The sequence below is a fragment of the Pipistrellus kuhlii genome, unplaced genomic scaffold (assembly GCF_014108245.1).
Source record: "Pipistrellus kuhlii isolate mPipKuh1 unplaced genomic scaffold, mPipKuh1.p scaffold_m20_p_8, whole genome shotgun sequence".
NCBI classification, from domain to species: domain Eukaryota; kingdom Metazoa; phylum Chordata; class Mammalia; order Chiroptera; family Vespertilionidae; genus Pipistrellus; species Pipistrellus kuhlii.
The window spans coordinates 165,391-177,777 of NW_023425584.1; the positions used below are offsets into that span (position 1 = coordinate 165,391).

Consider the following 12,387-nt stretch of genomic DNA (forward strand, 5'->3'; position numbering starts at 1 on the left):
CCCCCTCACGGACAGGCTCCCCCTCACGGACACGTTCCCCCTCACGGACGCCCTTCCCCTCACGGACGCCCTCCCCCTCACGGACAGGCTCCCCCTCACGGACGCCCTCCCCCTCACGGACGCCCTCCCCCTCACGGACAGGCTCCCCCTCACGGACACGTTCCCCCTCACGGATGCCCTCCCCCTCACGGACACACTCCGCCCTCGGAGCATCGGTTTACACAGACCTCGCTGCCTAAATGGCTGTGTGGCTTCTGTTTGGATTCAAACCAAAACTTGAAAATAAGAGCCAATTAACCCTAGAGCTGGCAGCGGGAAGGGAGATATAAAAAGAGCAGAAACAAGTGAAATTGAAAAGAACAGAAAAAAAAGCAATAACAACACTGGTTCTTTGAAAAGGTCAATGACGTCCACGAACCTTCCTGTTAAAGGGGAGGAGCCAGGAGCCCAGAGCCCTGCCTCACAGGGAACCATCCTGACTCAGGCGCCAGGCGCAGCCACGGACGGGGCTCAGCCACGGACCCCAGGCTCAGCCATGGACCTGGCTCAGCCACGGCCCCAGCTCCGCAATCAACACCAGGCTCCGCCTTGGACCCTGGCTCAGCCTTTGAAGAGCGGTGTCCCCGGTGACTTAGCATTTCCCCGGATCATGGGGGAGGTGGGAGTGACCACTGCGTGACACCGTGTCCCCTCACCCTGGGGCAGTGACGTCCTCCGAGTCTGAGCCACAGTGGCGGCGGCGGTGTCCACGTGGAGGTGCTCCGGGCCTGGCCCTGGTCCCGGCAGCCAGTCTCTGCGGCCTCTGCTCCCGGCGGCTGTGAGCACGAGGGCGCGCTGCTCCCCGCAGCGTCTGATGGCCGCTCCTGCTCCTCCGGACCCGAGGCTGGTGCCCCCAAATACGTACCACGCGCTCCACCAACCAGTCCCAGACCCTGTGACCCTCCTGCCACCCTCAGTGACCTGTGACCCTCCCGTGTCCTCAGTGACCTTCCTGTGGAGGCTGCAGTCCCACAGACAGCAGAGAGGGGGTGCACTCCGATGGCCACTAATGCTCAGTGACACCACAGTCGCTGTCTGAGAATCCTGTCTGCAGCCAGGACCCCCTCTGTGCTGAGGGGACAGGCGCCCTCCGTGGCAGCCTGGTGCCCGGGGGCTTGGTCACAGGGATGACCAGGGCCTCGTGGCTACTGGGCCACGGGCTTTCTGACCCCGGAGTGGTGTGGTCTGCAGGCGGCCTGAATGTTGGGCCCACATGGGGTGGAGTCGCCCTGGTCCCTGCGGGCAGGCGACCCTTCTTCCTGCTCTGGGCCAGCTTCTACCTTTTTCTGTGTTGGCTCCTGCCCGGGTCCCGGCCCTGACCCTGACTTGCCCAGAACACAGGGACGCGTGCCACCTGTGGGACGCATGCAGCCGGGTAGCACCGGCACCCACGGCTCTTGGCTCATTCCTCGTGGCTGCTCCCCACGGTGCCGCCTCCCCTGGCCAGCGTGGGCCGTGCCCCGGGCTCCGCCAGGCCCGGCTCTCCTCTCACCTGATGCGGGGCTAACTTGGCACCACCGGCGGCGAGCGGGGAACGTGGGCGCCTCTGTGCTGTTGGCATAACTCCTGACCCCGGACCTCATGCTGCCACGGAGACGGCAGGTGGCGGGGAGAAGGTGCGGCTCCACCCAGCGTCCAGCGTCCAGCGCCCGAGTGGAGGTGAAGGCCCCGCCCCCGGCTCAGGGACGTGCCCAGGGAAGGCCCGTGTCACTGGCCGCCGCCTGGCGATTGGCCCCCACCCCCACCCGCGCAGAAGGGGTTAAGATGCGCCACCATGCAAATTAGATGCAATTAATCCTTTTCATCAGTTGCAAATATACCTTCTGAACCCTATTAAAACATGAATATGCAAATACAGACCTTTTTAAATTCTCATTTTCAAGGACTTGGCATTGGGGTTTGATTAGTGAATTCCGTTAACAGCCTGTAAACCTGGCGCAAAATTCAATTTCCATTTCAAGTTTGGAAAAAAACAGAGGAGAAACACGGAGGCTGCTGGTAATTGAGCTAATTACACGGTTACTCTGAAGAGGCCGCCCTCCCGCGGAGCGGAGCCAGGGGCGGGGCCGAGGCCTGCCTGGAGGAGGCCCTGTCCGCCCATTTTCCAGACGTGGACACTGAGGCTCGGTGCACCGGTGGCTGGGCAGAGCCAGCACTGAGCAAGCCCCTCCTCCAGGCCCCCATCGAGGTCCGTGCAGCTTCCTGGGCTGAACTCGGTGGGGGAGGGGGGGCTTCCCGGAGGAAGCACAGGGGCGGGCCCTCCTGGCTCTGCCACCGACTCCACGGACTCGGGAGACAGTCTCACGGTGACATGACGGTGACCAAACCAGACCCTGGGCTGCGAGGCTCCGAGCCGAGGGAGACGGGGGCTGGGGAGGGGGTGGAGGGTGGGGGCGGCTGTCTGTGTGATGTGTGGACGGGGGCTGGGGAGGGGGTGGAGGGTGGGGGCGGCTGTCTGTGTGATGTGTGGACGGGGGCTCTGGATGGGTTGGGCTAAAGAAACTCGTTACACTCTTCACTGTGTCGCCTGTGGCATGTGGCCCGGGCGTTCCAGTCACACTGCGGGCTGTCGTTGCGGGATGTGCCGTGGGCGCAGCGGGCAGACACGGAGCAGTAGGAACGCCTGGCGCTCCTGTGCACAGGACTGAAATGCACAGGAAGAAGCCCCGGGCGCCACGGTGCCCCGGGACCAGGGCGGGGTGGGGGCGGGACCCAGGGGTGGGAAGGTCCCTGCGGCGTCTTGACCAACAGACGCGCTCTCAGGTGCTGGGGCGGGAGCCGCGGCCTCACCTGCCGTCCTGCATGTCTGCGTCCTTCTCCCCACGGTCACTGGGCCCAGGGGACCAAGGGTCCCCCATGACCTCACGTGTGGCTCAGTCTCCTCTTTCAAGATCCCGACTCCAAACAACAGTCACCTGCTGGGGTGCTGGGGGCTCGGGTTCAGGGGACACAGTTGAGCTCACAGCGGAGGGCGGATGAGAGTTGGGGGACGCTCCCTCGGGGGCCACAGTGTGTGGTCTGGGCCCCACCCATTCAAGGCGCACCAAGGAGCCCCGTTCTGGGAAACTACCCATTAGAACAAAGACCGACACCGCTGCTCGGCTGGAACAGGCCCGGAAACCAGGCCGTGAGGGTGGGGCCAGCCCAGGGGAAAGGCTCACACAAGACGTTTCTTACGGATGAAAAAATATACTTTATTGATGTCAGAGAGGAAGGGAGAGGTGGGAGAGACAGAAACATCAACGATGGGAGAGAATCACGGACCAGCTGCCCACAATCTCTGCATGTGTCCCGACCAGAATCGAACCCAGGACCCTTCATTCCGCAGCCGAAGCTCTATCCACTGAGCACCCCGAGTGTTTGGAAATGACAAGACCCCCAAGCGCCGCGTCCATGGAGCGTCCCCAGGAGATGGTTCAGCGAGGAGATGGAGCAGACAGGTCAGGCCGAGCTGGGCCTCCGTCAGCTCTGGGGGCTGGGAGTGCAGGGGACAGGGGTCAGGAGATGGGGCCCAGCCTGAGCCTGAGCCTCCCCGGTCCACACCTGCAGGTGACGCACCAGCTCGCTGCTCACACTCTGCCAGGGTCTGGGCTCCAGGTGGCAGCCGTGCCCCGGGCAGAGCCTCAGGCCCACGTGTGGCAGAGCCGGTACGGGAGGCCCCGTGGCTGCTGCCACACTGCAGGGCCGGGGCAGTGGCTCCCTGTGACCCATGAGCTGCTGGGCTCAGCGGCTGACAGGCCTGGTGCCTGAGTGTCTGTGAGGTGGCAGGCATGGCTTGGTCCCCATTGGGCTGCGGTCCACCCCCCAGGCTCCCAGCGGCCAGCCCCCCTCAGCTGAGCTGTGAGCAGAGCCCAAGGCCCTGGGCAGGGCCATCCTCATGCAGGCAGCCCCGCCCCAGGCCCCAGAGCCTGGCCCAGGACCGTGGGGAGAGGTTGCCCGGAGGTGTGAGCTGGGACCCAGGGCCCTGGCCTGAGGTGGGAGGAAGTGGCCCAAGGTCACCGAGGGAGGAAGGCTGGCCTGGGGCCACCACTTCTTCACGACGCCTGGGGTTCTGGGACACCCAGCCAGCCTCTGGTGCAGAGGTGGGGTGAGGGCCAGGCGGGTGTCAGCCATGTGCGCAGGGACGCCTTCCTCTGACGGCCAGGCGCCCGTGTCCCCATCTCCCTGGCTGGGCCTGTGTGGGGGCCACCCGGGAGCCGGGCAGGCAGGGCAGACACAGCGAGCAGGCGGGAGGCCCAGGAGGAGCTTTATTTCCCAGGAGCCCGGGCCCAGTGGCGGCCACAGGCTTGCAGGCTGCAGCGGGCGGGCTGAGCGGGTGCTGGCCTCCCTGCAGGGGATGTGGGCTCAGGGCGGCACTCCCAGCGCAGCTTCCCTGCCAGGTGGCGCCCCATGTCCTCTGGGGGCTCAGCCCCATCATGTCCGTCCGCCTGTGGGCAGCGGCAGCCCGGGTGGTGCAGTGGGTGGGGTGCCCCACCAGCCTCGGGCTCCTGTGAGGCCCCCTCCCAACTCAGCCGGCGGCAGTGAGCAGGCCCAGGCAGCAGGCCGGCGCCCTAGGCCAGCGTCTGGCGGCTGAAGAGGTCGAGGGTGAGGGCGCTGAGGAAGGCGGGGATGCTGTCCTGGCGCAGCAGGTGCAGCTCGATGAGCTCGGGCACCGTCCGCGAGAACTCCGTCTCCAGCAGCTGCATCCCGGTGCCCGCGGGTCCCGTGGCCTGCGGCGAGACAGGGCAGGGCGCGGTGAGCCGGGCGGCCAGCGAGGGGCGGCCACGGCGGCCTTCCCAGACTCCCGAGCGTCCTCTGGGCCGGGCAGACGGGCGGCCCCAGCCGCTGAGCCCGAGGCCTTCCCTGCAGGCAGGGGGCCGGGCCCCGTGGGGGTCTCACCCACGTGTCTGGAATCAGCTCCAACCAGGCGACGAGGGGACCGCAGAGTGAGTGCCAGGCAGGCCCCCTGCTCGGGGACCACAGGCCGGGCTCAGGCCGGGCCTCGGCCGTGGGTGCAGAGCTCCTGAGCAGCCCCTGGGAACTGACTGGGTAGCCCCTCTCTGAGGCCAGGCCGGAGCCCTCCCACTGACCTCCGACCCCACGACCCCTCACGGGAAGTCCTGTGAGGAGGGGGCTCCGGGGCCCCGTGCTGCCTCCCATGCAGCCCCTCGGGGAGCGGCTCTGCTCCACGGCCTGTTCGTGCATTCGCCTTGTCACAGGCAACACAAACCATTTCTAAACAGAACGAGGGAAACCACTCTGACCTTTTCCCGAGAAAATCCTTCCATTTCTGCCTCCTGCTCTCGCTCTGAATTCCCCCTAAATGTCAGACGGCCGGCTCTACTCAGCTGGGGCGTAGGAGGCGCAGCCCAGGCTGGGGGCAGCCCCGCCGAGCCCCTCGCAGGCCCCCATCCCGAGGTGCTGGACTAAAACCCAGCGATGGGCGCCCTCCCCGGGGCTGGGGCCCTGACCTGCGTGGTGACCTTCAGGTCCCCTGGCTGGCTGAGCAGTGCCGGTGGCCGGGCCCCGGTGCCATCGGTGCCCGTGCAGCTGCGGGGAGCGAGGCAGAGGCACCAGCCCTGCCCGGGCACTGGGGGCTGGGCTGGGCAGGTGTGGGGTGGCAGGTGCCCAGGCCTGCCCTGCCCACCCACCCAGCCCACATCGAGGCGATCCATGATCCAAATCCCCACCCTGGGGGGGCTGCGCCCCCACAAGCTATGGCCGTGGCACTGACACACAACGTGCCACCGCACTGGCCATCCGTCTGCCAGGCGTGCTCCCACACTGCCCTGCTCCTGCCGCCCGCTGCCCAGGTGCCTGGCACAGAAGCCAGCGCCCATCGAGGGGAAATGGCGCCCTGTCAGCTGTGTGATTGTGCTGGACACACGCCTGCCCACGTGTTCCCGTTACACGGGCTCCCTAGAGGTCGCCGCTGCTCTGTGGCCCATGGAGGGCACACGGGGTGAGAACCTGATGCCACCACAGTCAGGGGCAGACGAGAGAAAGGCAGGGGCCCAGCTGGCCTCACGCCGAGGGGCTGTGAGCACAGATGGAGGGTGCTGGGAGGCTCGGAGGAACTTAGGACGCAAAGCCGGTGCCCCACAGCCACACTGAGGCTCAGAGGCCGCGCCCAGCCTTCCTGCCACCACCGGGGACCAGGGGCATGCCACCCCCTCCCCCGTGGAAGGCCCCATCGTCTGGGCTCGTGGTGGTGCCCGCTGTGAGCCGCAGGTGCTCCTGGCCGAGCCTGGCCCCACGCTGCCCGCCCCGCCTTCCTGCAATCAGACCGTAAACCCACACCCCAGCAGGACAAACACACGGGCTCTCACATCAGCCTAAGGGACAGGCCACGCACACGGACAAGGGGAGGCCGGTGGCCCTGTGGCCCTCCCACACTGACCCCGCCTGGCCCGGCTCTCGGGGAACATGGGGGCCTCGCCCTCGGCGGCCACGCTCCGCAGGCTCGGCCTCCTGCTCGCCCTGTGGCCACGGGAGTGGGCTCGGGCCTGTCCCTGCACGGGCACCTTTCTGGGCGCCGAGCTGAGGGGCAGGAGGGCAGACTGGCTCAGGGACAGAGCCGGAGCGAGGCAGGGCTCCATGTGGCCTCTGGCCACGCTCTCCCGGACAAGGTGTGGCGGCCGTCTGCTGCTGGGGGCGCAGAGCGAGCGCTCCGCTGCGGTGCAGGCGTGAGCAGGACGCCACCACGTGGCAGGAGGTCCTCAGCTCCCAGCCCTCACAGCCGGGCCGGACCTAACACCTGGGGGACAGGCCGCCTCTGGGAACCTGGTCTCCAGGTGCAGGCGGTGCCGAGGGAGCCTCGGGGTTAGGCACCCACAGGCTTCATAGCTGCTCAGACCCGGCGCTCAGGTGGTGTTGGCTCAGACAGCAGGCAGGCCTCTCCCTCTGCCCACGTGCCTCGAACCTCAGACCCAACGCGGTCTCAGAACAGGCGGGAAGGGGCCTCCCTGCCCCTGCAGGGGTGGTCCTCTTGACCAGGTGCCCCTACCTCCCACCCCCACCCACCCCCCCGCCCGCGCAGGCCCACCTTGAAGACCAGGCAGTCGTCCTGGCGCTCGGCGTACATGGAGGTCAGCCGGTACTGGCTCTCGCGCGTGATGTCCACCTGGTAGCCGGTGAGCGTGTAGCAGACCTTGCGGAACTCCTGTACCTTGGCCTGGAAGACCTCCTTCAGCCGCTGGTTCCTCAGCTCCGAGCTCTCCACCTGCTTCCTCAGCTCTGCAGGAGGCACAGCCCCAGCCTCAGCCTCAGCCCCAGCCCCAGCCCCAGCCTCAGTTCCAGCCCCAGCCTCAGCCCCAGCCCCAGCCCCAGCCTCAGTTCCAGCCCCAGCTTCAGCCCCAGCCCCAGCCCCAGCCCCAGCCTCAGCCCCAGCCCCAGCCCCAGCCTCAGTCCCAGCCCCAGCAGCCTCAGTTCCAGCCCCAGCCCCAGCCCCAGCCCCAGCCTCAGCCCCAGCCCCAGCCCCAGCCCCAGCCTCAGCCCCAGCCCCAGCCTCAGCCCCAGCCTCAGCCTCAGCCTCAGTTCCAGCCCCAGCCCCAGCCCCAGCCCCAGCCTCAGCCTCAGCCTCAGTTCCAGCCCCAGCCCCAGCCCCAGCGGGCCGGCAGGCGGGCAGTGCGGGCACGGGAAGACTCCACAGGCAGCACGCCTGGATGCTCAGCTGCCGTGGTGCCAGCTGTGACAGGCTGTGCCCGGCAGCAGCGAGGGAACAGGGACGGATGCCCGTGCCCCTGCCCAGCTTGGGTCCTACGCCGGGCCTGGCTCCTCCCACACAGCGGTTACCACGGGTCCACCCAAGGTGCCTCCCGCGTTAAGACTGGGACTGTCCCCGCTAACAGGCGAGGCTGGCCCATGGAACACACATGTCCCCTGCCTGGGCTGGCCGGGAGCCCTCCAGGCGGGCCAGGGGGAGCCCGGCTGGCCAGGCAGGGAGTGGTCAGCCCCATTTGAGTCCTGCCCCCCCTGTGGGCCAAGTCCCAGGACCCCATGTGGCGGGGACGGCAGTTCCCCAGGTTGAACCGCGGCCCCACGGCGAGGCTGCCTCGTCTGCCCCGCAGGTGGAGTCAGCCGCTGGGAGGAGCAGACACAATCAGGGCACTTCCTGGAGGGGGGGGGGCATGGGGCCCGCATTCCAGGGAGAGAGGCCCCGCCCCCTGGAGCCATCACCTGCCTCTGGCGGCCAGGGCTCACCGGCACAAAGCCACCTTCAGGGCGGCTGCCAGGCCCATGCCAGGCCCCGGGGGTGGGGGCAGGGAGAGCTGTGGGCTCTGCTTCCCAACGGCGGCGGTGCCAGCCCTCCTGGTGTGCACAGGGACACGGGTTTACCACGTGGCCAGGCACGGCCCTGGCAGAGCTGTCCGAGCCGGGACCAGGCTCCCCACAGCCGAGGCCCCGCACGCTCTGGGCACCAGGCTCTGAACACGCACCCAGGTCTCCACCGCCTGCTGCTCCGCGGGCAGCCTGGCCCCAGCCCGTCGGCTCCGCAGGAGGAGCCTGATGCCAGGGCGCTGCTCGCCCACCCAGGACCACGTCTGTCTGCAGAGAACCCCTCGGCAGGGAGCGCGCCGGCTGTGCTGTGTGCAGCCCCCAGCGGAGGCGGCGGCCGTGGCTGGCTCAGGTGTCTCGGGGGGACATTTGGTCATCGCTGCAGCTCGGCCGCAAGGAAGCGCAGTGGCCACAGCTGGAGCACGGCCTGCTCCCTAACCCTAACCCTAACCCTAACCCTAACCCTAACCCTAACCCTAACTCCCCCTCCTCCACCCCCCCAAGGGGCTCCAGTGCAGAGCGAGGGCCTAGCCCGGGGGAGGGTGGGCGTGGCCACGTGCACCCTTGGAGCCAGGGACCAGGATCTCGGGGATGGGACCCTCACGCCTCCACAGGGCGGAACAGGGCTTGGAGGGGGTCAGCGCCCAGGTGACGTCTGGACATCTGGGGGAGGCCCCGGCCGGGGAGGGAGCTCAGGGAGGGGCGGGCGGCAGCCTGCTCTGACCTCTGCCTTGTTCTCACAGACCAGTCGCTCACACAAACGTGGACAGGCAGCTCCCAGGCCACATGGGTGAAATGAGTGACAGACAGGCCTCGCCCTGGATGTGCCCGGACAGCCTCCTCCAGCTCAGGCCTCCTGGGCCCAGCGGCCACAGGCCAGACACCCTGGTGGTGTGGCCGCTCGGTGGACCTCGGCGGCAGACAGTGCCAGTGGAGCAACAGGCGGCCCCCAGCTCTGCGGAAGGCTACGCCAGGCGTATCCCAGGCCCCTCGGGGCGGAGCCTTCCACGGGCCCGGCCGCCTGTGCTCTGGGTGGCGGGTGGACAGCCCGGATCAGGTCTGAGGCCGCGCCCTGCCTGGCGGTCTCCCGTCCTCCTCCACCTGCTCTTTGGGTCCCGCCCTCCACCCACACTGGCCAGCAGATGCTGCCTGTGCCACGCTCGCCTCCTCTCCTGCCCCTCTCTGCACTGGGCCGGCCCCTGCACATCCTGGTGAGGGACAGGGACAGGGAGCGAAGGGCCCGAAGGAGCAGCAGGCGGGGTCGAGGCGCGGGGTGGGGCCACAGTGCCTGCGAAGACGGCGGAGGAAGGACCACGTGGGGACACACAGAGCCGCTGTTCAACGTGAGGAGCTGGGTCTGGAGGTGGACAGAGTCCCCGCACCTGGAGGCGCCTGGGACCAGTCCGCGCCTGCCCAGGTGGCTCGGTGCGGAGGCCGGGCCCAGGGGAAGAAGCCGGCACCCCGGGAATTGCAAATTCTGGGGGCACTGCTGGGCGGCTGGCTCTCCGGGCCACACGGGGCTGCTGGCTCTGCTCGGGCCCAGAGCTGGGCCGAGCTTCTACCCGGCCAGGGCTGAATTATTCATGCCTCGTAACTCCTAAACTACTTCAGTTTTACATTTTTAAATATTTAATAATTAGGCATCAAACATTTATGCAATTTTGTTAGCAGCGGTGGGAGCCGGTGCTGCAGGCCTGTGCCTGGTTTGCACCGGGCCTGGAGGAGGCAGCCGGCCTGGGCTGGACAGAGGTCCCCGGGCACCACCAAGGAGAGCAGGATGGGCACTGGCCTCTGCTGGTTCCTCCCGCAGGCGGCCTTCCCGCCCCAGATCCAAACCCAGGGAGTGAGCGGCAGGCAGCGAGGGGCACACGGCCGGTCTGCCTGATCCCCGCTGCTGTGCGCTCAGGCAGGGGGGCCTTTCCAGGAAAGGGCAGGCGGGGCCACCGGCCCAGCGGCTGGCTTCCCTGACGGGCATGGGCGGAGCCTCCCGCCGCCCGGGGTTCTCGCCTGAGCTGCCTGCAGCCCTGGGCCAGACTCCACATGAGCCCATGCCCCTGCTGGGCTGCAAATTGCACGTTTCACACCCGAGAGACACTCGCCCTGGAATTACACGCAGATGAGCGGCGTGTGTGCCTGGCGTGTGCCGGGTGGCCCGGAGCGGCATTCACACGGGGCGCGGCGTCTGTGTGATTAACGGCTCACCCAGCAAACAGCTGTCACCTTGCACAACAATGATCTGCAGAGACCAGCAATTACAGCCCCCGTCACGGGGTGGGAGGTCCTGGGCGACGGGCGGGCGCTGGGGCCGCATCCTATTCTCGGGGGCTCACCCCACTCGGAACGGAGGGAGCCAGAGCCCCGAGGATGGAGGCCGTGAGCCTAACGTGCCAGGCTCCCAGCCAGCCCTTCGGGCGTGACGGGCCCTGAGGTGGCGTCGCACCAAGGCCATGCCGCCAGGAGGGCCTGTCCCGCAGGCCAGGGGGCAGTGTGAGCCCTGCTGGGAGGACCGGCCCTGCACACAGGCCGCCGACAGGCTGGCCCCGGCCAGCTCCACGGGCCTGCAGCCCAAGTGAGGTGTCCACAGCACGCACCTCCTCGGACGCAGGGTCACTCCACTCTGTCTGGCTTCCATGAGAGCGAGACGGGGCTGCGCAGCCCTCGGCTGGCCCCCAGGTCGTACTGAAACGCTCACCCACGGTCCTAACAACTCAGAGCCGCCCGGCAGGAGCCAACAGAGGCCGGCAGAGGCCACGCCGCTCAGCCGCGGCCGCCTGTTCACCGGGGCTGAGGGTGTCGGTGTGGGGCCTGGTGTCCTCACACTCCCCCCAGGGCCACGCTGTCGGGACCCTCCTCACAGGCTGCCTGAGCAGAGGCAGCAGAGCACCGGCACCTCCAACTGCCGAGAGGCTGCAGCGCCCTCTGCCCGGTCCCACGGGCACTGTGTGCAGTGACTCCGTGAGGTCGCGTTCCTGGAGATGGCGCTGTGCCAGAGGCGGCGCCCTGGCTGGAGGGCAGCACGTGGGGGCGCGTGGTAGAAAGCGCTGCGGCCGCTGCGCGGAGGCCCCGCCCGAGGAGGATGCCCTGCCCCAGGGAGCATGGGTCTGCGTGGCGGGCGGCACGGACACTGATGCACAGACTTGTTCTGGGCCTGAGAAGCCTCGGCCGGTGGCTTCTCCATTGCAGCTCTGCAGGCCCGGCCTCCAGACCTGCCCGCCTTAGGACAGACGGCCAGATGGACAACAGACACCCAAGCCACCCCGTGGCCGTCAGGCCAGGCGGGCCTACCTGCCACCTCCTTGGACGAGGGCAGACCGGCGGCCTCCAGGTCGGCGGGCACGGGGCCGCCCCGCTCCAGGGCGCACACCAGCTTCCGCAGCCGCTCACACTCCTCCTGCAGCCGCGCCTGGTCCTGGCGGCGGCTCTGCTGCGCCTCGCGGGCGGGGTTGGCGCTCAGGTGCAGCACTTTGGTCTTGCTCTGGTCGTAGTCGCCCTGCGGGACACAGGGCTGTCAGCACAGCGTCCGGAGAACGCGGGAGAGCGGGCGCTGTCCACGCCCGACCAGGTGTGCGGTCAGGATCCTCCCGTGGGGGGCGGACACCGCGCTGGCCGTTCAGAGCCCCTTGGGGAGCCACGGTGCCCGCACTGGCCTCGGGGAGACAGGAGACGAGACCTCCCCGCCCCCCGGGACAGTGGACGCTCGGGACCTGAGGCCCTTCTCTCAGCTCTGACCACCGGGGCCCGGGCATCTTCCAATCACTCTCCTGTGAACCATCCGGACCGGCTTCTGCTCCCCGGCAGGCCACCCCCAGGCCACAGGTCACCCGCCAGGAGCCGGTCCCGGTCTCGAGGATGCGGTGAGGACAACCCCGAGGCCCTGCCTGGGTGAGCACCCAGCGCCAGGCAAGAAAACACTGCCCCCTGGCTGTGCCCGGGGAGGGCGTCTGCCGCCCTGGGCCCGCTGTGCATACTAAGAGAGCCTGCTGGAGGGAAGACGCGAGGAGAATGATGAAGCCAGTTACAGAGGCCTGTTCTCATGCATATTAATCAGCCACCGGCTCAGGCCCAAATCGGCCTCTCCAACAGGAAGGGGGG

At 68.2% G+C, this 12,387-nt stretch overlaps 1 protein-coding gene across 6 annotated transcripts in view; it reads right to left on the reverse strand.

Moving 5' to 3' along the window:
• Positions 1-4,355: 4,355 nt before the first annotated feature.
• MAD1L1 (mitotic arrest deficient 1 like 1) overlaps positions 4,356-12,387 on the reverse strand; it is a 112,079-nt gene continuing 104,047 nt past the window's right edge. For 3 of the 6 annotated variants that reach the window (XM_045576924.1, XM_036423851.2, XM_036423850.2), the window contains 3 exons: positions 11,581-11,785; positions 7,064-7,254; positions 4,379-4,748 (listed from right to left, as the gene is read on the reverse strand). In XM_045576924.1, coding sequence (XP_045432880.1) covers positions 4,590-4,748; positions 7,064-7,254; positions 11,581-11,785 — 555 coding nt within the window. In that variant the 3' untranslated portion in view covers positions 4,379-4,589. Of the gene's footprint in view, positions 4,749-7,063; positions 7,255-11,580; positions 11,786-12,387 lie in introns of all 6 variants that reach the window. The other 3 variants (XM_036423856.2, XM_045576926.1, XM_045576925.1) reach the window with 3 other exon arrangements.